Source organism: Salvelinus sp. IW2-2015, linkage group LG27 (assembly GCF_002910315.2).
Source record: "Salvelinus sp. IW2-2015 linkage group LG27, ASM291031v2, whole genome shotgun sequence".
In the NCBI taxonomy this organism is placed as follows: domain Eukaryota; kingdom Metazoa; phylum Chordata; class Actinopteri; order Salmoniformes; family Salmonidae; genus Salvelinus; species Salvelinus sp. IW2-2015.
In genome coordinates, this window is record NC_036867.1 from 34439984 (window position 1) to 34467264 (window position 27281).

Genomic DNA, 27281 nt, shown 5'->3' on the forward strand with positions numbered 1-27281 from the left:
CTACCTCTTCGCTTGACATCATGGGAAAATCAAAAGAAATCATCCACAAATTGCTCCCAAGGATGAACCAAACATCTGAAGGTACCACGTCATCTGTACAAACAATAGTACGCAAGTATAAACAGCATGGGACCACGCAGCCGTCATACCACTCAGGAAGGAGACGCATTCTGTCTCCTAGAGATGAACGTACTTTGGTGCGAAAAGTGCAAATCAATCCCAGAACAACAGCAAAGGACCTTGTGAAGATGCTGGAGGAAACGGTACAAAAAGTATCTATATCCACAGTAAAACGAGTCCTATATTGACATAACCTGAAAGGTCGCTCAGCAAGGAAGAAGCCACTGCTCCCAAAACCGCCATAAAAAAGCCAGACTACGGTTTGCAACTGCACATGGGGACAAAGATCGTACTTTTTGGAGACCTGTCTTCTGGTCTGATGAAACAAAAATAACTGTTTGGCCATAATGACCATCGTTATGTTTGGAGGAAAAAGGGGGAGGCGTGCAAGCCGAAGAACATCATCCCAACCGTGAAGCACGGGGTGGCAGCATCATGTTGTGGGGGTGCTTTGCTGCAGGAGGACTGGTGCACGTCACAAAATAGATGGCATCATGAGGTAGGAAAATATGTGGATATATTGAAGCAACATCTCAAGACATCAGTAAGAAGTTAAAGCTTGGTCGCAAATGGGTCTTCCAAATGGACAATGACCCCAAGCATACTTCCAAAGTTGTGGCAAAATGGCTTAAGGACAACAAAGTCAAGGTATTGGAGTGGCCATCACAAAGCCCTGACCTCGATCCTATAGAAAATTTGTGGGCAGAACTGAAAAAGCACGTGCGAGCAAGGAGGCCTACAAACCTGACTCAGTTACACCAGCTCTGTCAGGAGGAATGGGCCAACATTCACCCAAACTTATTGTGGGAGGCTTTGTGGAAACGTTTGACCCAAGTTAAACAATTTAATGGCAATGCTACCAAATACTAATTGAGTGTGTGTAAACTTCTGACCCACTGGGAAATAAAAGCTGAAATAAATTATTATTATTATTATTCGGACATTTCACATTCTTAAAATAAAGTGGTGATCCTAACTGACCTAAAACAACAGGGAATTTCCAGAGTCGTACCAACACCACCCCTACAGCTCTATACCCTTCGGGGTGGGCGTGAGAGCCTGTGTGGGCAAGAGAGTGGCAGAGCTAGAGATGTACTTTGCACTCTCCAGGGTGAGTAAGAGAAGTATTTCATTGAGATTTTCAAGGAAGTATTGAGTAATAAAAAGCCATCAGTGCCAAAATGATGTTACCAGACGGTTGAAGGTGATTGTTGTTGGATGATTTTGTTCATCATCTGCGGTGATTTACTAATGGTAAATCCCCAGAAGCAATTGGAGAGAGTGTGGGAACTTAAGTGTGCAACACTTCCAACAGGGGTGACGAACCCCATTTTTATGAGCGGCGCAATATTCTGCTTTTACTGTCCCAGTTGGCAAAATTTGGCATGGGACATTATAAAAGACTTAATTTTATGGTTGTAAACTGATTCTCTGGCTAGAGAGACGTCAGACAACCAGGTGGCTCATTAACACTAAACCCTTGACCTTGAACTCTTGTCTCTCCTCTACAGCTGATGCAGCATTATGAGATCCAGCCAGAGGATGGGGCCCCGACCACAGAGCCCAAGACTAGAACACTGCTCATCCCGTCCAAACCCATCACCCTGCGCTTCCTACCCCGAGCCTGAGGAGGGTGCCAGGGAGTTATAGAAAGAGATTGACAGGAGGGTCTGGTGTTGTGATGTGATAACCTCCAGTCCCCTAGATCCCCTTAAACATACCCGCAGGAAGTAGTTTGGGGGGGGGCTGAAAAATAAAGTTTGCTCGTGCTACAGATAGCTTATATTGGTYCGCTAATACAGGACTAGTAAAGGCCCACTTTTGTGAAAAAATAATATTTTCAAAAATATATATTTTTTTAATTATAATTTTTCAGGGGGTGCAGCATCACCCTCAGCACCCATATTTCCTGTGGCTATGCCATCAAATCAAATCTGATTCATATCAGGCATATCAGAGGTGTATGACTGGGACCTTTGTTCTGTTGACCTTTACTACGACGCTAATACTTACAGATTGATCTGCCCCTTAATAAATGCACATTGGTGTTGAGGAGAAATGTGTGTGTGTGTGTGTGTGTGTGTGTGTGTGTGTGTGTGTGTGTGTGTGTGTGAAGGGCAACATAATATAATATCATTAGATGCTAATACACTTTGAATATTTGTCTAGGGTATTGGCCATTAACCCTTTACTTCATTAAAAGTCTCTATGAAATGTGAACTTGTGTGCCCACATTGGTTTGCCCTGTCCTACATTAGCATTTAACAAGTGCTGGAAACTCTGTGGTCCATACGAAGATTAAAAGATGGGTTTTATTTACGTTAAATATTAGTTTGTATTGATGTTATTTATTAGGTTTAACTAAAGGGGAAAAGTACGTTGTGTTAAATACAGCAGGTTGCAACTTGAAATATAGGTTTGTTAATAATCAAACATAACAGTTGGCGTTGAATCATATATTTGGTTTCAACAAAATGTCCTATTTTATTTATTTAGAACCTAACTCATTTACTTGCAACAGGCCACATAGGCACCAATGCTGTCGGGCAGTTTTATGGATGATTAGGCCTACATTTGACATCTCACATGTGGGCTATATTACAGGCCCATAGCCAACCTAGACATATTTATTAAGTAGCTCATGGACCACAGCCACAGCTACGTAAGGCAACTCAGAACACTGGATGTATTTAGTTGAATATTCATATTTATTTGATGTTTAGAATAGTTTAAAAAAATAAATAAGTGTGTGCAGAACATCTCACACTGTCCTCCATATTTTGTCCTATAGAGCGCTTCCTCTCTCTTATCCTCATCCATCCAGCCCTGCACTTTTCCCTAGAATGGTATGCCCCGGCATGAGCCTATTGAGCCTGCTGATGCGATATGTCTCCTCTGTACACCCTGGACGCTCATATTATTTTTGTCGGCAGCACTCTGCAAAGCMTCGAATGTGGATTGGACGAAGATGTAGGATATATCTCTAAAATGATGCTATACAAGTATAGTATATGTTATATAATGTAGACTAGTCACGGTATATTTTTTGAATTAGGCTACAGTTGTTTTGTGTGCCTGGCTACRTTGGATTACCTGGAGTAGCTAGAATCATCGGTCGCGCCCTTGTGGGCTTTGACTGTCTATCCTATTCATAGGGGGTGAGTATCAAAATGAGGGATGCTGAAGGAGTCGTTTTTGGACAAGATGCGGACAGAATGGTTGGGGCAGTGCTTCGTAGGATGCTGAGGCTTTTCGATGGTGAGTTGCCGCAGACGGGTCGCGTCTTTATTTGCTCATCATAGGAACCATTCGAATGGACATTCCATGCCGCGGGCATCCCAGGCCGAACCGTTTTCCACTGGCCTAGCTACTCAACGGCTGCGATGGCAATTGGTTCGCTATGGTTCGGTCGCTAATGTCAAATCCTACGGAATGGTTGTTTACGTCTAATTAATTAGGTCAGACCTCTACAAGTCCGACGGCACAATAGCATCAATTCCATCATTTAATTTCTGCATTGTCCATGATGTCCACAAAGCACAAGTGTGCAAAGATTCCATTCAATGGTKCTTCTATCACGGGGTCATTGTCCGTTACATTACAATACAAATGTGGTGTAGACGCGTTGCGTAGGCAACATAGCATAATCTATTATAAAGCGCAAACCAGGGAAATGCCACCGCCATACATCCAGTCTAAATAGATAGGTAGGCTAAGCCTATGGAGGTGTGAGTGACTGACTGGGTTTCAGGCCAGGTCGGGGCACCTCAATGCTGTGGAATAGCCCACTGAGCTAAAGCCTAGGCTATTAGCTCAGGGAAACTAAGTCTTTAGGTCTCACTGGTGTGTTGTGGAAAGAACGCGTCCAGTTGTCATTGAGTCACAGGGTAAACACATTGAAGATAATACTACCTGCTCTGTYGCCTAACAGACAGGATATCACTGTATGGCTGTCTGTGTATTATTATTCTAGTGAGGCAGTCAATCTGTCAACCCCACAGCCTTCATGCCGTGAGGTTTTCCTTAGCCTGTTGGTGGTGCACACTGGTTTGAATGATCCTAGAGGAAAAACAAATAGACAACATCTTGAGCCTTGTTGACAACAATCTGGCGTCTGTGTCTCTCTCGCTTCATATCTCTCTCTCTATCTCTCATGTTTAGTGTAGATTCTATCTCCTAGTGTAAACATCTGCCTTCCAGAGAAATCACAGGCTATGATAACACATGGACATGTTTACTTTCTCACGCACACTGAAAGGTGTGTGGGTGTATGTAACMGTATAGCTTCCTTCCCTCTCCTCGCCTCGAACCAGGGACCCTCTGCACACATCAACAACTGACACCCACRAAGCATCTTTTCCCATCACGCCACAAAACCCGTGGCCYTTGCAGAGCAAGGGGAACAACTACTTCAGGTCTCAGAGCGAGTGACGTCACCGATTGAAGCGCTATTAGCGCGCACCACCGCTAACTAGCCAGCCATTTCACATCGGTTACACTTACACGTGTTTGTCAGTGGTGGAGATAGAGCTGCACGTTGCCCATTGATTTCCATGGCAGCAGTGGAACAGCCGTGCCCTGAAAACAAACWTGCCCTGACACTGATCCAATTGGAAAGCTGAACCACCCAGGTTCCACTTCATTATCCTGACCTCTGACCTGTCCTGTTCCAACCCRTTCTCAGAACAGGCCAGGCAGCGCAAGGCAATGTCAATAGACCTACATAGGAACAAAACACTGTGGCTGAGTGACCATCTAATTAGCGCTGTCTATCTGTCCTCATCGTGACCCTTTGTTGGCATCCTAACTGTCATGTGTTGTCATATCGACCAATGGAAGCATTGTTCTTTTAACACCAAAAACAAGTCTAATTGCATGGATTTATTCCATGAATTAATCACTGTGTTGATTGAATTGCATGATGGCTCCATTCCAGTTCATGAAGACGATTGATTGATTCATGACAGAGGTCGTTGCTGTGTTGTTATTTGACCGTGCTAGTTTAGAGGTCAGGGGTCATACGAGTGTGCAGCCTGAATTAAGGAACTGAAAAGCAAAAGTCCTTCCTCSACATGCACACGTACACACAAACAGGAATGTCGTATTGCTTACCAGACAGGTGTTTTGTTTTACATTCTGAAATCCTCTATTTCTGTGAGTGACCTTTTTGTACACAGATTTATGGAGATTAAGGAATTCGTTTTAATTATGGAGATGAGCGTAGCTACGATGCTCTAATCCCATGTCCTGATGAGCTGCTGAGATATTTTTTTAGATTATGTTGCGTTAAATGAAATAACTTCATTCGGAGAGAGAGATATCTTTATTGCCTACTGTGTGTGTGGTCGAATGATGGCTAAGTGTCAGGCTGCCAGTAGTTTAAGTGCACGACTTCCTCTCATTCCCTTCCCATCATCGCCTCTGAATTCGAGGAACAAATCATCCAGTCATTCATTTCAAACCATTGCGAAGAAAAGAAAAGAGACGAGGWGAGGAAACACACATTTGAGAGTATAGAGGGATGAGGAGGTGGTGAGAAGAGAGGAGGTGAATCATTATGCAGCAAGATGCAGTTCCTGAATGATCAAGAGTGGGAGGTCTTTGGGATATTATCGAACTCCTTCCTCGGGGTGCACAGGGAGAGAGTGTGTAGGGGTTCAGGGAAGTGTTGTGAACACTGAGGGGCCTATACTGCAGGAGCATCTTAGACAGACGGAGGCTATTGCTGGTCAACTGTCCCAGTTATGTAACAATGACAACGCTAGGTAAAGGACTAATAACAGCGTTCACACTCAAAAGGAGCGAGGGACATGGAGGAAGAAGAGTAGAGGAGAGACGTTGGGGAATGGGATGCACATGCATGACGGGATGATAGCAGAAGACGCAATAAAAGGTTGTGGATACAGACAGAGATGAGAGAGTGAGTAAAGGAAAAGGGAGGTGAATTGAGGAGAGGTGAAGCGTGTGTGCACGAGGGTGTGAATGAGATGGAATTGTAATAGCATTAGTCCAGTCCCTCTGCTGTCCTTCCCCTCGGCTACAGATAGCAGGTCCCAATCACATTATCTGTCTCGTTCAGAACACACACACACACACACACCACACACACACACACACACCACACACACACACACACACACACACACACACACAAGATCAGACTGGGACTAACTGAATCATAAGTCTGAAGAGCATAAACAGTAATACGCTGAATTTAGTTTTACAACTGCCTAAGGTCTAGCCCTTGTTTCTGGACCTCAATCATTTGGCCTAGTGAATAAATGAATAAATACAGGTGAGTCGGTTCAATTAGAAGAGTCAGTAGAGAGAGAGAGACTCTTTTCTATGTGAATAATAAACCGCTGCAAGTCACCTCTAGGTTCACACACAGAAGGAATTCAACTCCCTTAGATTCCCACTAGATTGCCTGGGTCTCTTTTGAGAGATGCGTTAAGTGGTCTGTTCAGTTCATTAACGACTCCAAAGGAACTCCATCCCAGAGAGAGTGTAGGAGCTGCAGCCTCCGCAGTCTGCTGGGGAAAACAATTGGTAGCATTCATGGCCATGTCCGCTGACACACAAAGCTCTCATAGATAAACCCATCGTTCTCTCTCTATCTGCCCCCGGATCCACCCCACCATCACCACCCCCTTTTATGGGCAGAATGAAGAGATTTCGAGTCCATCCAGTCTGATGGGCTAGCTGACCCATTGATGAGAGCCAATTGGGTTTACGTGACAGTTGCTGTCACTACGCCATTATCTGCTATACCAGGCAGGATTTACTGAAGTAGGATCCTATATATTTTGCCCRTTATGTGCCACCTTTGGGCCACCGACTGTCTAACCAGGTGATCCCCAGGCCAGACATCCTCGTCTAACCCAGGTCCACACCACTCTGCCTGGGCCTCCACGGCGAAGCTCTGCCTGGGCCTAGTATTAAAACCAGAGCCAGAGGACAAATAAATAGGCCAACAACGAGCCTGAAGTGGCCAAGTCTAACACCATGTCTCCTTTCTCTGGTAGGATTTGACATTTTTAGTTGAATCACTATCTACTGCCCCCTCAAGTGTTTCTCATTGTCCMTATGGTGCCCCGACACAGCAGCCTGGCTCTTACAGGACTGTCTGTCTCTCACTGTGCCCTCTTTATGAAGTTGACATACACACCAATGATCTCTCTTGCCACCACGGCTGTCCTAGTTACCACGGTGGCGCAGCCTGTCGCGTTTCCACAGCGACCACAGTCAGTCAGACATCAGTGATGGATATTGATCGACATGTGCGGGCGGCTTCAGAGGTTCGGGGTTGAATTGAACAGCTATATTGATTGATAACTGTCACTGTTATCGCCGCTAAACCCTTGTGTCCAATTCCACGAGTTATAGCTCTTCATCGGAACTTGGCTCTGATAGGAAGTGTGTGATATTAATCTGTGAGCTCGGTCTGTCACACACACACCTCACGGAATTCTCACAGTAGTTCATTGGCCTTCCTTCAGTTACGTGGGCATCATTCATTCATCCTAGCCTGGCTGGTCCCAGATCTGTTTCTGCTCTTGCCAACTCCTTTGGTGTCATTGTCAAGCCAAACATGTTTGGCATAACAATTCCACAAGGAGTTGGCAAAAGAGCAGAAACAGATCTGGGACCAGCCAGGCTTCATTGATCTCAAAACGTTCTACATAACCTCGTGTCTGCTGCACTAGGTTGTTTCTTTTGGTTGTGCCCTTAATTCAATTGGCGAGAGAACAAGAGGTAAGACCGGCGAACCCAAAGATATCTGTAGCTACCGATAGGGGAAGGGAGAGACCGAGGAAACGAGAGAGAGAGAGAGAATGGAATGATGCAATCTTTACTTGATCAGACTACTGATTATGAAGTTGATGATGGAGGAGATCAGAAGCAAAAAAGGAACGCGACCGGCAACACAGCCGCCATTTTGTATCTGTGTGACTGTGGGATTGGACATAAAAATGTAGTTTCACCCGATGGAATAAATCGAACGTGAAAGTGTATATTTCCTGAAGAAAATGTGTGCGCTTGCTTCATTGTGTTTTTTGAAAAGCACACTAATTGTCCTCCTAGCTCCAAAACAGTGAGAGAACATCTGGGCGACCCTATGAAGACATTCAGTAGCAGCGACAGACCAGAAGCCCACAGCAGCAATAACACAGTGAGAAAACATCTGATGAAGTCTATAAAAGACATTTAGTAGCAGCGACAGACTAAAGACCACAGCAGCAGCAACACAGTAACATAGTGAGTAATGCATTATGAAGTGGTTATGTAAGCAAGCACTGGGGAATGGCGAGCCCATTGGTAGATCTGGCCTTCTATCTTTCTTTTATTTATTTTTCTTGTTCTCCCTTTTCACTCTTATTCACCCTTTCTTTTCTTTCTTCTGTGTCGTCTCCGGTCTCATTCATGCTATTCACTTCCTGCTCTCACCCCATGTTCTTGGGAAATGCTACAAAGGGATGTAGAGTGTATGCGGGGTCGTACATATGAGAGTTATGCTATATGGCTCCCGAGTGGCGCAGCGGTCTAAGGCACTGCATCTCAGTGCAACAGTCCCCGGTTCGAATCCAGGCTGTATCACATCCGGCTGTGATTGGGAGTCCCATAAGGGCTGCGCACAATTGGCCCAGCGTCGTCCGGGTTTGGCCGGGGGTAGGCCGTCATTGTAAATAAGAATTTGTTCTTTACTGACTCGCCTAGTTTCAATAAAGGTTATATATGGTTGGCATTGGAAGCCAAGCATGTGCTGGGTATCACACGTGTCACAGCTGTTGCCCACTCACTACAGTGGGATGATCATACACGGTGACATGTCCACTAGTGTTCTTCTCACGACACTGTGTAATTGTGAGAAAGAGAGAGACTGTCATCTGTAGTGACAGATTTGTTTGTATTGACAAGAACACTGAGATGACTAAATAGGTTAGTGCAATCTGCTAATGGAGTATTGGGATAGCCACTCTCTCTCTTACACACACACACACATATCCCTCTCCCTCCAACACCCCCCCCCACACCAAGGTACATACTGTCCTTAAACATATATCAAAAGGTGTCTGTGGAGACGTAGGAGGATGAGTATTATATTATGTCTGCGTACCAAATGGCACTCTATTCTCTATTTAGTGCACTGGGCTCAGGTCAAAAGTAGTGCAGTATATAGGGAATAGAGTGCCATTTGGGATGCAGCTGATGTCCTGCTGGTTGTGTGTGTGTGTGGAGACTGGAGCGAGTCCAGTTCCTGTACGGTGGGTTGTGGGTAGTCACCAGTCAGCATGGTTACATCTTACATCACCCCCAGACTGCACTGCCAGGATGTAGCACGACAACAGCTTTACAGGAAGAGGAGGTGGCTTGAGTGGGCTGTGCGGGGGAAGGATCCGGACTGTGTGTGTGTCAGCGTATCTCCAGTCATTCACTGGGCTACTTATTTGGTACACGCTTTGGCTAGGCGCCAGTCACGATGACTGTGGCGCAGACGCAGAAATATAGTCACCCACATACACCATTCAGTACTGATCATTGTTGTATCTAAATGAGACTGACGGAAGACTTTGTTAGAATTCTCACCCACATTGTTAGTCAGCCCTCTTCTTGAAAGACATTCTTTGATGACATTTATACAGAAGCACTGCCATTTCCATCCTAAACATACAGCCAGTCACTACACTGTGGTGCCACACATCAATCAATCAATCAATCAAATGTATTTATAAAGCCCCTTTTTACATCAGCCGATGTCACAAAGTGCTGTACAGAAATCCAGCCTAAAACCCCAAACAGCAAGCAATGCAGGTGTAGAAGCAGCTAAGATCAACTCTCTCAGAGAGTACTATAGAGATTGGTCCTGTTCGTGAATGAGGCTTATGAGCATTGCAGACACGCACACACACACACATACAGTCAAATATATTCATCTCCATGTTGCTGAGGCGCTCAGATGGTCTGGGGCTGACTAAAGCCATGGCTTCCTGTCCCTCCTAGCCCCTCTCTCCCCTCTCTTCCCCACCCCACTAGAATCAATCAGAAATGGCAGGGCTATTGTACAGAGATACCACCCCTTTCACTGTCATCCCTCTGTACAGACACACACACACACACATATACATATATACAGTACCAGTCAAAAGTTTGAACACACCTACTCATTCCAGGGTTTATCTTTATTTGTACTATTTTCTACATTACAGAATAATAGTGAAGACCTCAAAACTATGAAATAACACATATGGAATCATGTAGTAACCAAATAAAGTGTTAAACAAATGTAAATATATTTTAGATTCTTCAAATTAGCCACCCTTTGCCTTGATGACAACTTTACACACTCTGGAATGCTTTTCCAACCATCTTGAAGGAGTTCCCACATATGCTGAGCACTTGTTGGCTGCTTTTCCTTCACTCTGCGGTCCAACTTATCCCAAACCATCTCAATTGGGTTGAGGTTGGGTGATTGTGGAGGCCAGGTCATCTGATACAGCACTCCATCACTCTCCTTCTTGGTCAAATAGCCCTTACACAGCCTGGAGGTGTGTTGGGTCATTGTCCTGTTGAAAAACAAATGATAGTCCCACTAAGCGCAAACCAGATGGGATGGTGTATCGCTGCAGAATGCTGGTTAAGTTTGCCTTGAATTCTAAATCAATCAGTGTCACCAGCAAAGCACCCCCACACCATCACACCTCCTCCTCCATGCTTCACGGTGGGAACTACACATGCGGAGATCCTCCATTCACCTACTCTGCGTCTCACAAAAACACGGCGGTTGGAACAAAAAATCTACATTTGGACTCATCAGACCAAAGGACAGATTTTCACTGGTCTAATGTCCATTGCTCATGTTTCTTTGCCCAAGCAAGTCTCTTCTTCTTATTGGTGTCCTTTAGTAGTGGTGTCTTTGCAGCAATTCAACCATGAAGGCCTAATTCACGCAGTCTCCTCTGAACAGTTGATGTTGAGATGTGTCTGTTACTTGAACCTTGAAGAATTTATTTGGGCTGCAACTTCTGAGGCCGGTAACTAATGAACGTAGTAACTCTAATGAACGTAGTAACTCTAATGAACGTATCCTCGGCAGCAGAGGTAACTCTGGGTCTTCCTTTCCTGTGGCGGTCCTCATGAGAGCCAGTTTCATCATAGCGCTTGGTGGTTTTTGCGACTGTATGTCTGGTTTTTGCGTCGGAATACCTATCTTGTGTATACCACCCCTACTATGTCACAACACAACTGATTGGCTCAAACACATTAAGGAAAGAAATTCCACAAATTAACTTTCAGAAAAGGCACACCTGTTAATTCAAATTCATTCCAGGTGACTACCTCATGAAGCTGGTTGAGAGAATGCCAAGAGTGTGCAAAGCTGTCATCAAGGCAAAGGGTGGCTACTTTGAAGAATCTAAAATGTATTTTGATTTGTTTAACACTTTTTTGGTTACTACATGATTCCATGTGTGTTATTTCATAGTTTTGATGTCTTCACTATTATTCTACAATGTAGAAAATAGTAAAAATAAAGTAAAACCCTGGAATGATTGGAGAGAGACAGAGCGCAAACCCTTAGTCTGGAGATAATTATAGCCTGAGCACAAACCCTCATACTGGCTTTCCATGCCAATAAAGCCCTTTGAACTGAATTGAGAGGGAGCAGGTTTGACCAAAAGGAGAGGTGCAGCTGGGTGTGTATGTGTTTGTGTATGTATGTATGTATGTATGTACAGTGGGGCAAAAAAGTATTTAGTCAGCCACCAATTGTGCAAGTTCTCCCACTTAAAAAGATGAGAGAAGCCTGTAATTTTCATCATAGGTACACTTCAACTATGACAGACAAAATGAGAAAAGAAAATCCAGAAAATCACATTGTAGGATTTTTAATGAATTTATTTGCAAATTATGGTGGAAAATAAGTATTTGGTCAATAACAAAAGTTTATCTCAATACTTTGTTATATACCCTTTGTTGGCAATGACAGAGGTCAAACGTTTTCTGTAAACCTGCTCTCTCTCAATTCAGTTCAATACGATTTATGAAAACTAAAATTAGTTTTTTGGTCTTAATTTAAGATTAGGGTTAGCAGTGTGGTTAAGGTTTAAAATCAGATTTCATAACTTTGTGGCTTTGCCAGCTAGTGACCACTATGCAGAGCTGCCTCGAGAACAAGATTCACGAAGAAGAACGCTTCAGAAAATAGTGGAATAGGAGTAACAAATGTATCAAAACATATTTATATTGTGCCTTTGAACATTCATTCGGGGAATAGAAGTGGGAGGCAGGTACAGTATAATGTTGTCAACATGCCTTTTTTCACATATGCTTATGTCGTTTTCCTATGTCGTTTTCCTTTACAGGTTGACCTGTAAAGCCCACAGTCCATTCAGTGAAGTCTCTAATTTGTCCACACCAGCAGACACCACATAAAAGGGGTTCACAGCAGCTATATTAATGCTGTCTGTTAACATATGGCTGAGTAGATTTGAGCATCTGTCAGATGAGATGATGTCAGCAAGTACAGCTGTCTGCTCTGGTTGCCCCACTGGCTGAGGGGAAGTCATAGACAGTACACACACACACACACACAGGCCTGTTGGGGATTAACACAGCTGGATGTCTGCTAGACTAGAACATGATGCTGCTGGGCAGTGGACAGACTCCACCCATCTCACAGGATAGGCTGCTACACTTCACAGCACCTACAGTATATATACCATGGTTTTATCCACACCACATTGCCCTCTATCATATGATATTCTTAGATCCTGAGTTTGCCCTGAACCTGTGACCTGACCAGGAAAAACGCCAGTTACTAGATTGATTATGTTCTAAAAAGATATGACGTGGAAAGCCATTCAATGAGTGTGTTTGCAGTTTCCACCCTGTCCAGATAATCACCAGTGTATAGACACTCCATGTGGAGCTTAAATGGCTGGGACTAAATTTAGGATCTAACACTATTCCACACTTTCACACCAGCCTCTAGTTTTGGCATCGGCTTGCAGCCGATTTGATTAATAAAGTTCAAACAAAGTCCATGGTTAGCAAGTGCCTTGGTTCGAATTAATCAGATGTGGTCTAAAGATGGAATGGGTCGTTTGTAAAAAATTTAAATAAAAGAATTAAGAGGAATTGTTATCTTCCCTGTGCTAAGTAGACTAAATATGTAGTTTAAAATGTATCGGGCTGAATGCTAAGGTTTCTCATTATCAGTGAAACAATTGCTGCCTACCTGTGTTGATACCGACCATAGCTTGACATATAGCCTAGGCAGGCTACGGCTGGATAACTTGAGGAACTCGGATTTAGAATACTGTTATGTAGAAAGAACGAGACTTATCTAGTTCTTTATAAACGGCTCAGGTTTACAAGCTACAACTCTCCTCACGTTCGTGAGCTAGCATACACTACGCAGTGTATGTGAATTGACGCTCGCTGCTCTCGCACACCAATTTCACGCCGTTGACGGACATCTCCCCGTGTGATTCGGGCTCACACTGTCACACGCACTCTAGTCTTTTGTCACAACTGGATGAATGTGAGGCAAAATAATCCAGCAAGGCCACTATGTGTGTGTTCTGTATCTTTAGTCATTGTTTACATCTGACATGAGGGGGGACTTGTCAAAGGGAGAGAGCTGAAAGGCTGTGAACAAGTAGACAGGAGAGGACGGAGAGATACTAACCAACAGAGAGGAACAGCCAGACTGGCACCGATTGGCTCTCTGACTGTTGCTATGGTGGTTTAGGCAGCTCTCCCATTGGTCAGACAAGCAACTTGGACAAGGACATGCTCGGAATCCAAACATCCTCCTGTCGTCATGACAATAGACAGGAAGTGGGAATTTGTTATTGTGGAAGAATGCCAAGCTGTTTTCAACTGAACTGTGTTTTTCAACAGATGATCTCTTGTGAACATAGAAACTCTCTATTCTAACCCTGGATCTGCTTCTAGAACAGCTTAGTGGCGTTCCATTCCGCTCTCGGGTGTTCAGCAGAGATGGAGTAATCCACACGGAAAGATGATTATTATTATAACATGTTTGGATGAGAGGAGAGCAGCTAGGGGCTAGATGTGACTTATGGGTTTGGAAGGATTTAGTCAGCGTCAGAAGAAGACAGCGAGATCCTATTCTCCTTGTCCACTTCCATCTAAAATAGCAACCCTGCTAGACATGTTTCTTAATGTAATAACGTAATAGCTAATCGTGTCGTCTACACACCTACTGCAAACACCGAGTCCTGTCCAATCCTGTTTTAGCGCAGTACATGTTGGCGTAGTGCAAAAGAGAAGGCCTCCAACACATTTCTATTTTTAATCCATACCCCAGGGAGGATTTCATAAATCGAAGTTGATACTGTAGAGTCAGCCAGGGATCCATTGTTGTTTCACTAGGTTCTCTCCCAGAGCTCTCCCTTACTCCTCTAATTCCACCTTTTAGAGGACGGTAGACACGGTATCCCACAGAGACCTATTGCAGCTTCAGTTTATTCACATCAATGTGTTTACTCTGCCTCAGACAACCTCTCCCTTCAGGTGGATGACACATCACTTCAGACACATAGCTTCATGCTGGGCCATTGATCAGGCCTGACACTGGCACTGAGCCACATAGAGAAACAAACACACACACACACACACACCTGGCTTTCTGGTTGATGCATATGCAGAGGCCTTGGTAAATGCTGACATGCTAATACTGTCTACCCAAGCAGCACCTTCACCTCTGTGATGTTAAATGGTGTGAAACCTGTTTGCAGTAAACCCCGTAGCTGTCAGAGCCACACCTTCTGGGAGAGAAATAATGAAACCTGCCATGGGAAAGGGAGAGAGAAGGAGATGGAAGGGGAGAGAAAGTTGAGGAGAGAGAGAGGAAAGAAAGTAAGGAGAGAGAGAGAGAGAGACGCAAGGGGGGAGGTTTAGGTGAGGGTGAGCGATAGCGAGGTGTCGGGGAGGTGAAGTGGTGCATGCTGGGAACAATAWGGAGCTATATATCTCCAGTGAGAGTCAGACTAGCTCACTAACACACACTGGGCTCCTTATGTAACCCAACATCTGACCCAGAAACCTCCTCGCACAGAAGGCTGGAGAGACAGAGAGACGGGGAGAGAGAGAGAGAGAGAACAAAGGAGGAAGAGTGAGAATGAGGGGAACGAGGTCGTTGGGTGAGAGCTTTAATGAAGCACATGTCGGTGTCTTTGTGTGGGAGACAGTCAGTCACTGTTCAAATAGAAGAACATGCGTGTAGAGCAATAAGACTGTCTCTGATGTTTGTTCCACTGTGTTGAGAGATGATATTCATACTTAAATGCCTGATCCAAACACGAGGGAGCCTGTCCTCTGTAACTCTTGATCAATGCTCTACTTACACATCTGTGTGTGTGTGGAGGTTTTTGCAACAACTATAGTAAATGCATACGTCTAACGTTGTCCTTCTCTCTCTCTCTCTCTCCAGGTGGATTCTTGTGGATGGGAAATGCTCCCTAATCTTCCCTGCCCTACTCCTCCCTCTCCTGAAAACCCCAATCCCTCCATCTCTCGTTCTCACTTTCTCCATCACTCCATCACTCTCTGGTCGCCATGACGTCCACGCTGCAAACGCTGGGGCTCAAACTGGCCCCGCCCCCTCAGGACCTAAACCCTGAGCGGTTGGACGGCTGCGAGGAGACGGGCCGGCGCTATAAAGTGGTTCCATCCGTCGTGTGCTCCATGTGTTGCCTCTTCGGCATCATCTACTGCTTCTTTGGTGAGCAAAAGGGATTCTTTGTAGCGGTAGTATGGACATAGCTCCTTCCTCCTTGGAAACACTAAGGGTTATTTCACTAGTCTCAAAGTTCATCTGTCACTGCTGCAGAACCTCTCTGACACTATGATAAACAGGGATTACAAGTGAAGCACAAGTAATGATATTATGTAAGCAACACTGGGCTAATATTCTGGAGAATTTAGCCGCTCCGGGGCTATGCATAGGGTAATCATCTCCTCTCTCTCTCTCTCTCTCTCTCTCTCTCTCTCTCTCTCTCTCTTTCTTTCTCGCCCCCATCTCTCTCTTTCTTTCTCTCTCTCAGATAAAAATGTGTCTCTCGCTTTCCCAATCCAATTTAATTGAGTAAAAATATTGACTTGGTACATTTATGTACATTGCCAAGGTAAACATATGACAGAGATGGTCAAACAAGACAATCTCAAGACCGCAGAATTAAATGGAACACAATATGGTGGATCTCTATGCTCAAGACAAAACTCCCTGTCTCTCTCTCTCCTCAGGGTACCGTTGTTTCAAGGCGGTGATGTTCCTGACGGGCCTGATGTTCGGCTCCATCGTCATCTTCATGTTGTGTTATAAGGAGCGCGTCCTGGACACCCAGCTCAGTGTTGAGGCCTCTGTGGGCATCGGCCTGGGCATCGGCACCCTCTGCGGCCTGGTCACCATGCTGGTTCGCTCCGTGGGTCTCTTCATGGTGGGTCTCCTCCTGGGCCTCTTGGTGGCTGTGGCTACCCTGGTGGGCATGGAAGAGCTGTCGAACAGCCCCCCGAGGTCGGTCTGGGTCCCCCTGGGGGTGCTGCTTGGCCTGGGCATGCTGTTTGCCGTTCTCACCCTCCAATGGCAGCGTTTCTTCACCACCGTGTCCACGGCCGTGTTCGGGGCAGCGGTGATCACCGTGGCGCTGGACTACTTTGTGGAGCTGTTTGCCCTGGTGTTGTACCTGTATGAGAGGGTGAAAGCAGCGCCCAGAGGGAGACCCGTCTGCTGGATCACCTGGGTGGTGCTGGGGGTGTGGCCTGTTCTGACGCTCCTGGGGGTGCTAATACAGTGGAAGGTGACAGCAGAGGGATACTCCCACACCAAGGGTGAGTCTGAGATCTGGGGCTGGAGAGGTTACACTGACGTCAATGCTAAAGGTTGTGGACTTTTTATTTTGAGAGTGACAGAGCTATTTATTAGAGAGAGAGAGAGAGGTGCTTGAAAGGAAAGGGGGATACCTAGTCAGTTGTCCAACTGAATGTATTCAACTGAAATGTGTCTTCCGCATTTAACCCAACCCCTCTGAATCAGAGAGGTGCGGGGGGCTGCCTTAATCAACATCCACGTCTTCGGCGCCGGATTTTGACCTCGTCAACTCTGGGATCCAACGCTCTAACCACTAGGCTACCTGCCGCCCGAATGTAAGCAAAGATGAGAATAAGAATGAGAAACAAAGAGAAAAAGAGAGGGAGGGGGAGAGACAAAGAGCAGGTAGCTTAAGGGGAAGAGAGAGAGAGAGAGAGAGAGTGAAGCAGATTATTGCTTGGTGAACTCCCTGGCTGCCAGATGGTGCCTGGCTCTGCTTGTCTAGTCTAAATAAAAAGATGAACACAATCAGAACACAATCATGTGGAGCAGGGCAACTGTCAAAGGGCATGTTGGGTCGTTCTTGTGCGTGTTTTAAAACATCTGTTGGCTAACTGCACAGTGTCATTGCGTGTGTATGTGTGTTCTTTGACTGTGTGTACAGTATGTGTGTGTAATATCTGAACCCCGTCTTCCATCTCCCTCTCTCTCAGTGATAATCAGTCGTCAGCAGCGGCGGGTCCAGCTGATGCGTATCCGTCAAAAGGAGGAGCGGAGGGACCGCAGCAGGAAGAAGAAGAACAAGCAACAGAGAGACTCCACCCACAGCTCTCACCCTCCCAAACCCCTGCACCCCGAGCCCGCCTATCGCAGGAAACCCAACCCTATACGACGCTTTGACGGGGACGTCCTATCGCCTGTGAGTGTACATGTGTGCTCCCTCTCTCTCTCTTTCTCTGGCCATTCTCCTCATCTCTTCTTACTCCGTGTCTTATCAGCATTCATCACATTTTTTTGTCTCTCTTTTCCTCTCTCTTGCTCCCTCATCACTGATCTAACATGCACTATAAATCTCTCTCTGTCTCTCTGTCTCTCTCTCTCTCTCTCTCTCTCGCTCTCTCTCTCTTCTCTCTCTTCTCTCTATTCTCTTCTCTCTTTTCTCTTCTCTCTCCTCTCTCTCTCTCTCTACAGAGTTACATCCAGAGTTTCCGGGACAGGCAGGTGGAGGCTAGGCCGTATCCTGGAGGGGGCAGACTGATGGGGGGAGGAGGGGCTCACACCAGTGTGGATGTGGACTATGACTGTGGCTCCACCACGCCCCTCACTGCGGCTGCAGGCCCCTTACTACGAGTCTGAACACTCCCCTAACCACTGGTCCGACCACACCCCCAAAAACCTGTACAGCAGTATGAATCTGGCAGCCACATCACACCCCCAAAAGGTGTGACCACACCCGCAACCCACCTGTGCTGCAGTATTGTTCCGACCACACCCTTAAACGGTGTGACCACACCGCCGTAGGCCTGTATTGCAGTATAGGTCTGACTGACCACTCCCCCACCACAATGCTGGAGCCAATCAGAGTATGTGAATAGTAAAGGCCTGAGCTCCTTTTTCTGTTTCACACGCACACCAGCCACATGCATGAAAATACTGTACACACATCCACAAACACTGCAGTGGAACTGGATCTGGTGAAAAGAGAGAGAAATACAGGGCCTCTAACTGGATGGACAGATAACCGTTACCCGAGGCTTCTCTCTCCAGCCAGTCTCCATCAGGACACAGTTTAAAGAAGCATGGCTCAGGTTTCGAACGAGGCATCGTTTTACCATGGACACCGGATTACAATCCTCTCTCTTCAGGATTTTAAAAAGATTTTAAAAGTGTGTCTATAACTTGGCCGTCTTAATTCTTCAAATCATTCTCTGTCGTCAACAGGCAGTTCCTTTGTACTGCATTTCTACGGTTCCATCCTTCTATGGAGTTGGGACCTTCTGATGAGAACTGACTAGTAATACACACCCCTGCTCTGTGCCATGCCAGCCCGACAACAGATCACCTCCTGGGAAGGAGAAGAATATGTGTCTTTTAAGAGGAAGCATTATGCGTTCTTGGTGCTGGACGATATCCGTCTTTGGAAAGCAGTTTGAACTCCCCCTTCTTTAACTGAAGTTGGGAGATCCGGTGGATTTATGGGTGCCTTGTGATTGCCCTTACTTGGACTGTACCATTCAGCGGTGGGATAGGGGTTATTGGCAGTGGTCACTGACTGAGAGATGTGAGAGACTATATGATAACGTGATATATTATTATAGTGACAGGCAACAAAGTTGTTGCGATAGGAATGAGGGTAGGCCTATGTCTAGCAGAAGAACAACAGTGAACCAATCAGGGAGCAAGTAAGGAAACAGTGGATGGCGATTGGTCTAACCTGCCCGAGGCGCTACCAAAAGGAACACTACAGGAAGTCAGCACAGGGTCAGTAAAGAGTTCAAAACAGAAAGGGGCCAGAATAAACGATCGACCAATACAACGAGAGTATTGACCGCTCCCCATCCACTCTACAGAGAGGACCATTCAGGTCACAGAGGATAGCCTAACAAAGAACCCCTACATAATGTGCGTTGGTGTTTTGAATATGGGTCATAACATTCTGTCTGTAGTGTATCAGTAAATGACATGACGTCTATGGTTTATTATTGTCTTTGACTCAGACTGTGAAAGGGACTGTGGTAATATAATACAGGCTTGATGCTATTATGATTAGGATTGCCCCATTGGGCTGTGGGTCAGGGCATGGTATAAGAATCCAAGTTCCTTTCCCAGAATCTTCCAGGGGAAACCTACCTGGCTGCATGACTCAGTGGTTCCTTCCTGTTCCTGTCCCCCTCTCTTATCTGTCTCCCGTGGCATTGTCCTCCTCACCTCACCAGACAATGGTTCCTATCCCCCTCTAGCCCCACATCTAACAACCACGTGCAGAGTTCGTAACACTTCTCATGAATGGCTTCTTAATAATGCATTATAAGCACATGTATAATGCCTTATGAGCTATGTATAATGCACTTTAATGCATAGAGATTCAATTGTTATTCATGAGCACTTATTATGCGCTTATTATACATTATGAAGAGCGCATTCATAGGAAGTGTTATCAAATTAGCCCGAGTGCCAGTCTTGTTTAAGCCATCATGTCAACTCCTTGCCACTCAATGTCTCGTCAAACATGCTTAGCATGACAATGAGTGACAAGGAGTTGGCATGGTAGCACAAGCAGATCTGGGACCAGGCTATTACAGAGATGGCGGTACAGCACAAACAGTAGAGATGTGTAACTCCCCACTGTCTCCCTCCGGTGTGCATTCTTCTGACCTTCTGTCTTGTACATAAACAACACTGTTGCTGTACTTTTATCTGTTCCTTGTATTTCTTGCTTGATTTGATTGTTTTAGTTTTTCTCATGGATTTATTTTACGGATACTTGATTTTATTTGTATGAAATAATGTGTCCTTTCTGAAGTACTGTATGTATATTTATTTATCAGGTAATTTATTGACATTATATTATTGACATCTTTTGACTTCTGGAGTGCAGCCTCATAAAAATGTAGGCCGGTGATATTCCATGCTTCTTATTCAAAGTATAATTATTAATACTATTATTATTATTATTATTAAAGCATGTGTTTTTATGGGCCTATATATGATAAACAAAGTGATTCTACAATGTCTTTGGCTGTTAATTCAACACACACACACACAGAACATGCTTGACAGGTACAGAGACTGGCAGACTGAATCTGGTGACCGTGTGTCGCTGTTTGTTTTATTTGTTAACCAACCTATAGGTTCACCATTCAGAACAGCATAAGCGATTGTCTTCCATATTCCCTCTTTCCATCTTTCATTTTGTCTATCCTATCACCTGTTTCATACCCCCATCTCCTTTTCCCCAGACACATCTCTCCCTTCTCACCCCTCTCCTCTTTCTCTCTGTCCATTGAGAACCCTCCTCATACTAACTTCACCCTTGTGATAGAACGTACAGTATCATATATAGTAATAAATAAAGGCAAACGGTGCACATAGATGTAGTAGGAAATTACAAACAGGTCGGCTCGTACTTGAAGTCACCCAGCTGTTTGACTATTTAACTTGAGGGAATGACCTTTTGTGTCTTTAAAGACTTAACGTCTTTCAAATAAGAACAACTAAGGGCCATCAAGGTGAGTTGTTAAAGTCCTTTTCGTATTTATTTCGTCTTGTCTTCCCGCGGTCTTCATCTTCTCTKCTGCTGTCTGTTACATGATATCCTGCTGGTGCTGTGTTGACTCAGAGACCACCTATAGGGGGAGACAAAGGAGACATTTACTGTAACGTGAGGAGGAGAACGCCGGAGATCGGTGTATCAGACGTGAGATAACAAGCCTGTTATACTATTAGGAAAGATACAATGTGTGTTGGTAGAACAGTATGGCTTGTGAGAATTTGAGTCAGGTGGAAGGGAAACCTTCGGTGGATTATATTGTTGTCAGCGGGGGGAGAGGAATTTTAGATATTCTCTCAAATACAAGTCTGTGGGTGTTTTTAGTGAGCTATCTCTAGGTTCACACTACAAACAGATGTGTCTCTGTCAGAGTGTGTGTGTGCTTGCGAGTGTGTGTGTTACCTCTCCGTCGCGGGTCTCGATGGTCTTGATAAGGACACTTTTCTTTGAGTGTGACTCAGCAACGCGATGATGATGCTCTGGGCTCGTTTCTGTCCAGACAGACAACCGTATAATTAATATTCATCTTCTTTACAACAACTCTGTTCACCTTTTTAATTTTGTGTGTCACCCCTTAAAATCAGTTAATGAATGGTTCTATTTATGCATCATCAGTGAGAGGTCAAGTGAGAATCATTTGAAGTTCCATCCTGTCACTTTTGATTTCTGCTGGAGTAAACGGCAAAAGATTTAGCTACTTGTATCAATTGTGCCCTCTTGTGGCATGATGCTGTAACTCATCTTATTTTGCAGCAGTTTTTGACAAATGCATTGTGTGTGTGTGTGTGTGTGTGTGTGCGCGCGCGCGCGCGCGCGTGTGTGTGTGTGTTGTTCTTACCACGGAAAGTCATGGTGGAATAGTTCTGTATGGGCAGGGAAATCCTACAGAGGGAGAGAAAAGGGGGATGTCAGTTTTTAGCAGTGATACCAAATACTGTTGTCATACAAGATAATTCATCACCTCTCTGTCCTCAGCCCTCTCCTCCTTTCTCCTCACTCTATTCCTTCAGCCCTCCTTCAACCCCCTGCCATTGTCTTCTCTTTCTTCCCCCTATCTCCTGCCCTCCTTTATCTCTCCATCTCTCTTGCCCTCTATCTCTCCATCTCTCCTGCCCTCCTCTATCTCTCTATCTCTCCATCTCTCCTGCCCTCCTCTATCTCTCTACCTTCCATCCTCCTCCTGCCTCCTCTATAATCTCTTCTCTCCCATCTCTCGAATCCTGAACCTCCCTATTCTCCCTCTCTCATCTCTCCTGCCTCCTCTATCTTCTCCATCTCTTCCCTGCCTCCCTATCTCTCTCATCTCTCCCTCCTCCTCTATCTCTCTCTCTCCATCTCCTCCTGCCCTCCCACTATCCTCTCCATCCATCTCTCCTGCCCTTTCATCTCTATATCTCCCATCTCTCCTGCTCTCTCTCTAATTCTCCATCTCTTCCTGCCCTCCTCTCTATCCCTTTTTCACCTCTATCCCTTCCTCTCTCCTGCCCTCCTCTATCTGCTCTTCCTGCCCCTCCCTTCCTGCTTCCTTGTCACCTACCCCACTCTCCTCCCTCCCCCATCGAACCGCTCTCCTCTCCTCATTCCTCTCTCTCTCTCTTCTCCCTCCCATACCTGCTCTCTCCTCCCTCCAGCATTTCCTTTATAGTTTGCTATCTGCTACGTCCAGGGCCATCTTGCGTTGTAGAGGTCCTGGTACTCTCCTCAGGTGCCTGGCACATCTCAATCCTCAATGTTGGCGATCCTCAGCCCTCCAAGACGGGAAAATGTGTCCTGGAATCCCCGCCGCCCTCCAGCCGCCGTGGCCGCTCCTTCCATCTCTCTCATGCTGCCTCATCAGAGACCTCGTTCTGGCAGTGGAGGGAGAGGGGGTTAGGGGAAGGATGGAAAGTGGGTATGGGAGGAGGAGGGGGGGGGATGAGTGGGAGGAGTTGAAGAGGGTGGGAAGAGGGGAGAGGTGAGAAAAGGAGGGGGAGAGATTAGAGAAAGAGATTGACATGGAGAATGTGCCGTCATGTTTCTTTGGGAAGTGAAGCTTGCAGACCAGGCAAGGACAAAGATGAAAGAAATGCGAAGGAGAGAATGAAAGGCGTGGTGGTTAGTGACTTATGAAAGGACAAGAAGGATTTGAGGAAGGAATAGAAAGGGTGTCCGTGAGAATAGTATCAGACATGAAGAGACTACGGTGCCTTTAAGTGAGTCAAGTCTCACAGGTGTAGGACTGGAGTGTGTCTCTGGAAACCCTCCAGGTCTTCCCATCCTTGGCCTCTTCAGAGCCTCGTTGTTCCTTGTTCACTCAGCCTGGTTCAGGTCCTGTCACCTTACAGGAAGTACATCACTTTGTCTGACATCACAAGTAATTAAGCTCACACCCTCAGAGCGCCAGAGACCATTTTCTTTAAAAAACAAAGAGTTTTTGATTGATCTTTTCTCTCTCTCCTTCTCTAATTCTATCCACCCAATCTACATCATCCATCTATTATCTAATCCTATCTAATCTTCTACTATACTATCTAATCTATCTATTCTATTTATCTATCTAATCTAATCTAATCTATCTATCTACTGCTAATCTAGTCTATTCTACTATCTTATCTATATCTATCTATCTATCTATCTATCCTATCTCAAATCCTCCCTCTCTCTCTCTCCCCCTTTCCCCTTTCTCCTTGTCTCACCCCTCCACATCACCTTCAGACTGTGGTTACCACTCCTCGGCCTCCGAGGATGTTCTGGCTGCGATGCCCTCGTACTGGGCTGATGTCCTGAGGCAGCTGGTCCAGGTCTGGCTTGTGAATGTCCATTCTGGCTCTGCACCTGGTCCCTCATCTCTGGGACTGCATCTTCACGGATCTCCTGCAAGGTGAGGAGTGGAGGGTGGATGGTGGGGAGAGGTAGATGAGGAGGGAGGGGTGAGGTTGGAAGTAGAGAGGAGGGGGGAGGTCAATAGGTTTTAAAGTGGAAGAAGCCGGAGGAGGAAAGAAGAGGGGAGTTGGAGAAGGAAGAGAGTAGGTAGAGGTGAAAGGTTAAGGTTTCTGCAATTTTCTTCTTCTCCCGTTGTCCTGTTAAGAAGCACACAACCACACACATCACCCAACACACACACACACACACACTACACACACACACACACACAACACACACGACCATAACACATGTCACAACACACACACACACACAACACCTTTATAGAAACTCTGTGATGTCTGCTAAATTTAGTTCCTGTGTTGCTATTGGTGTACTATTTAACTATCCTGCATTGACCTTTTTGACTCATCACAACGCTGACGCTACTGTTATTAACTGTCACTCTTATTTCCTAGTATATGTACAGTACATATCTACCTCAATTACCTTGTTCCCCTGCACATGGACTCGGTACTGGTACCCCTTGTATACAGCCAAGTTATCATTACTCATTGTGTATCTGTTATTACTTCTATTATTACGTGTTTGACTTTTCTATTATTTCTCTATTTTCTTTCTCTCTGCGTTGTTGGGAAGGGCTCTGAGTCAGCATTTCACCATTAGTCCACACCTGTTGTTTACAAAGCATGTGGCACAAACCTTGATTTGATGTGTGTGTATGTGTGTGTGTGTGTGTGTGTGTGTGTCTTTGTTCATTCCTTCCACAGAGAGACAGACAGATAGATGGAATGACCAATGACTAGATGCACTGACAGACAGACAGACAGACAGACAGACCAACTGTAGTAACACATAGCACATTAAAATACACAGACTGAGTAACGCACCTCCTCGTGAATCTTCTTGAGGAAGGCGATCTCCTCCTGTAAGGTCTCGATGCGTCTCTCCAAGTCTAGACGGGCCAGAGTGGCAGCATCAACATCCTAGAACAGGCAGACGTTAGAGTAGATGAAATCAACAGGCATCTCACTGGGCAAAAACTGATTGAATCAACATTGTTCCCACGTCATTTCAACCCCAGAAATAAATGTGATGACGTTGAATCAACGTGGGAAACTAAGGGGCATTTCGTCTCTTTTTCCCACCCAACTTTTAACCTAAATCCAATGATATAGTGATTTCTTTTAGCTGACAAATCACCAAAAAAATCTTAGCGTTGAACCGACTGACGTCTGTGCCCAGCGGTGTGGCAGTTCAAGTGACTATCCGGTCTACATTTAGATTAAAAGGAAGGAAAATACTAGTAGTGAGACATGAACATGTTATCATACTCATAACCTGTGTTGATTAATAGTGTTCAACTCACAGCTCTGAAAGCAGCCAGGTTGTTCTCTGCGTCCTCCCTCTGAAGGATCTCTTCCTGCAGTCTGGATACACAGTCGAACAAAGAGATGGAGTGAAACCCGACCACAATTGTGTCTTTTATGTGTCCGCACCTTTAATTTAGTATTTTTTTTAATTGAACCTTTATTTAACTAGGCGAGTCACCTGTCCAATAACAAGTGATTTGCCACCCGGAAATAGTTTGATATGGACTTTAAGACTGCCGTGTGGATCTAACGTGCAAATCTGGTGATAATCCAAACCCAGGTCCCATTTTGAATTCCAGCTGTAGACGCCAAGAGGCCGTACTGACAGATAGCGAGATCTGGATTGTATCTGTCTGAATACAGATGTGTTCATTCCTGGCCTTTTATAGAGTCAGACCCGTGGCGCCGGCAAGCGACGGTAAGGACATGCCTCTGTAAGGGCTAGAGGCTTAGACCATACCCTAATGTGAGAAGGAGGCTGGGTCTAGTCCTTCAGAAGGAGGCTGGGTCTAGTCCTTCAGAAGGAGGCTGGGTCTAGTCCTTTAGGGTTAGGTGGGGGATGGATCTTGTTGCCTTAATTAAAGGTCCACTGGAGTTGGGACAAGACTCTCCCACTCTGCTCTTGTGTGCCTCTCTCTTTCTTTGCCAGTCTTTATTAATCCCTCGTGCTTCTCTCCTGTTTCGCGGGCTGAATGAGAATGCCACGGAAGATTCTGTGCTGCCGCTCAACCCCATACATACACTGCGTATTCAATGTGTCATCTAGGCCGACACTTCAACAGCAGAGGAGGCATGCTGATCTCGCAGCTATGCAAATGGCAGTAAGGCGGAAACACTTCCTATTTTACTTGCTGTAAGAATCCAAATACACATCGTCTTCAACAGCACCTCACAATCAGTCCACTTGTACTGAGCGATATGACCAAGTTTAAAAATACTTGCTGTAACCACAACAAACAAACCAGCTAACCCCCAACAGCTAATCGAGAGGCGCTGACTGAAGTCCCAGGGGACTGTATGCATGAACCAGCCGTGATATCAGTGCTGCTTTTGGTGGCTGAAATGTCACGCTTACTTTATACTAGGATCTACACTTCTAGTGTTCTCCTCTCTCTAATCTTACCCATGATCCTCTCCTTCATCCACTTATCCACCAATCAGAAACTACACCCCTGCAGTCTAACGTCAACTGAGCAATTATTCAATCAATCAAATGTATTTATAAAGTCCTATTTACATCAGTAGTTTCACAGTAACTTCTAGTTGCCATATTTCTCCCCTACTCTTCCTCTTTCTTCCCCTGCTCTTCCTCAGTCTCCTACCTCCTCCTTCTCTTCCTCTCCCCCCTCATCCTGCTCCTCTCGCCTCTCTTCCTCCCTTCTCCCCCGCTTTCCTACCTGAGTTTGAGTTTGTCCAAGTCTTCTCCCAGGTTGTCCCTCTCCACCTCGACACGGCTCCTCTGATTGGTCAAGGCCTCCACCTGGCGACGCAGCTCCCTCATCTCCTCTTCGTACAGGTCGGCGATGCGTGTGGGTTCACGCCCCCGCAGCCTCTCAATCTCCACCACCAAYGTAGCGTTCTGCTGCTCCAGGAAGCGAACTTTCTCGATGTAGCTGGCGAAGCGGTCGTTCAGGTGCTGCAGCTCGACCTTCTCGTTGGTGCGCGTGTGGAGGAACTCCTGGTTYACTGCGTCGGCCAGGTTGAAGTCCAGCGTCTCCCCCATCCCCGCRTAGGACCGCGAACCGTGTGCGGTCGATGACATCACAGGTCCGCCGAAGTGAGACGAGGTGCGGTAGCCGGAGTAAGAGGGCGAGGCGGA

The 27281-nt window shown here is 45.6% G+C and overlaps 3 protein-coding genes across 3 annotated transcripts in view; 2 read left to right on the forward strand and 1 right to left on the reverse strand.

Moving 5' to 3' along the window:
• LOC111953394 (sterol 26-hydroxylase, mitochondrial) overlaps nucleotides 1–2446 on the forward strand; it is a 14225-nt gene extending 11779 nt beyond the window's left edge. The window contains exons 7-8 of the mRNA XM_070435537.1: nucleotides 1114–1231; nucleotides 1632–2446. Coding sequence (XP_070291638.1) covers nucleotides 1114–1231; nucleotides 1632–1748 — 235 coding nt within the window. The 3' untranslated portion in view covers nucleotides 1749–2446. The remainder of the gene's footprint in view (nucleotides 1–1113; nucleotides 1232–1631) is intronic.
• A 546-nt stretch (nucleotides 2447–2992) lies between these two features.
• Nucleotides 2993–19518, forward strand: LOC111953676 (transmembrane protein 198). The gene is made up of 5 exons (XM_023973098.2): nucleotides 2993–3378; nucleotides 15581–15871; nucleotides 16393–16977; nucleotides 17671–17876; nucleotides 18149–19518. Exons 2-5 carry the CDS (start codon nucleotides 15706–15708, stop codon nucleotides 18311–18313), a joined length of 1122 nt encoding a protein of 373 aa, XP_023828866.1. The 5' UTR covers nucleotides 2993–3378; nucleotides 15581–15705; the 3' UTR covers nucleotides 18314–19518.
• Nucleotides 19519–23545: 4027 nt separating this feature from the next.
• LOC111953675 (desmin-like) lies at nucleotides 23546–27275 on the reverse strand. Its single transcript, XM_070435538.1, has 5 exons — nucleotides 26860–27275; nucleotides 25459–25519; nucleotides 24980–25075; nucleotides 23903–24080; nucleotides 23546–23568 (listed from the first exon to the last, which is right to left on the reverse strand). Exons 1-5 carry the CDS (start codon nucleotides 27222–27224, stop codon nucleotides 23546–23548), a joined length of 723 nt encoding a protein of 240 aa, XP_070291639.1. The 5' UTR covers nucleotides 27225–27275.
• Between the last annotated feature and the right edge of the window lie 6 nt (nucleotides 27276–27281).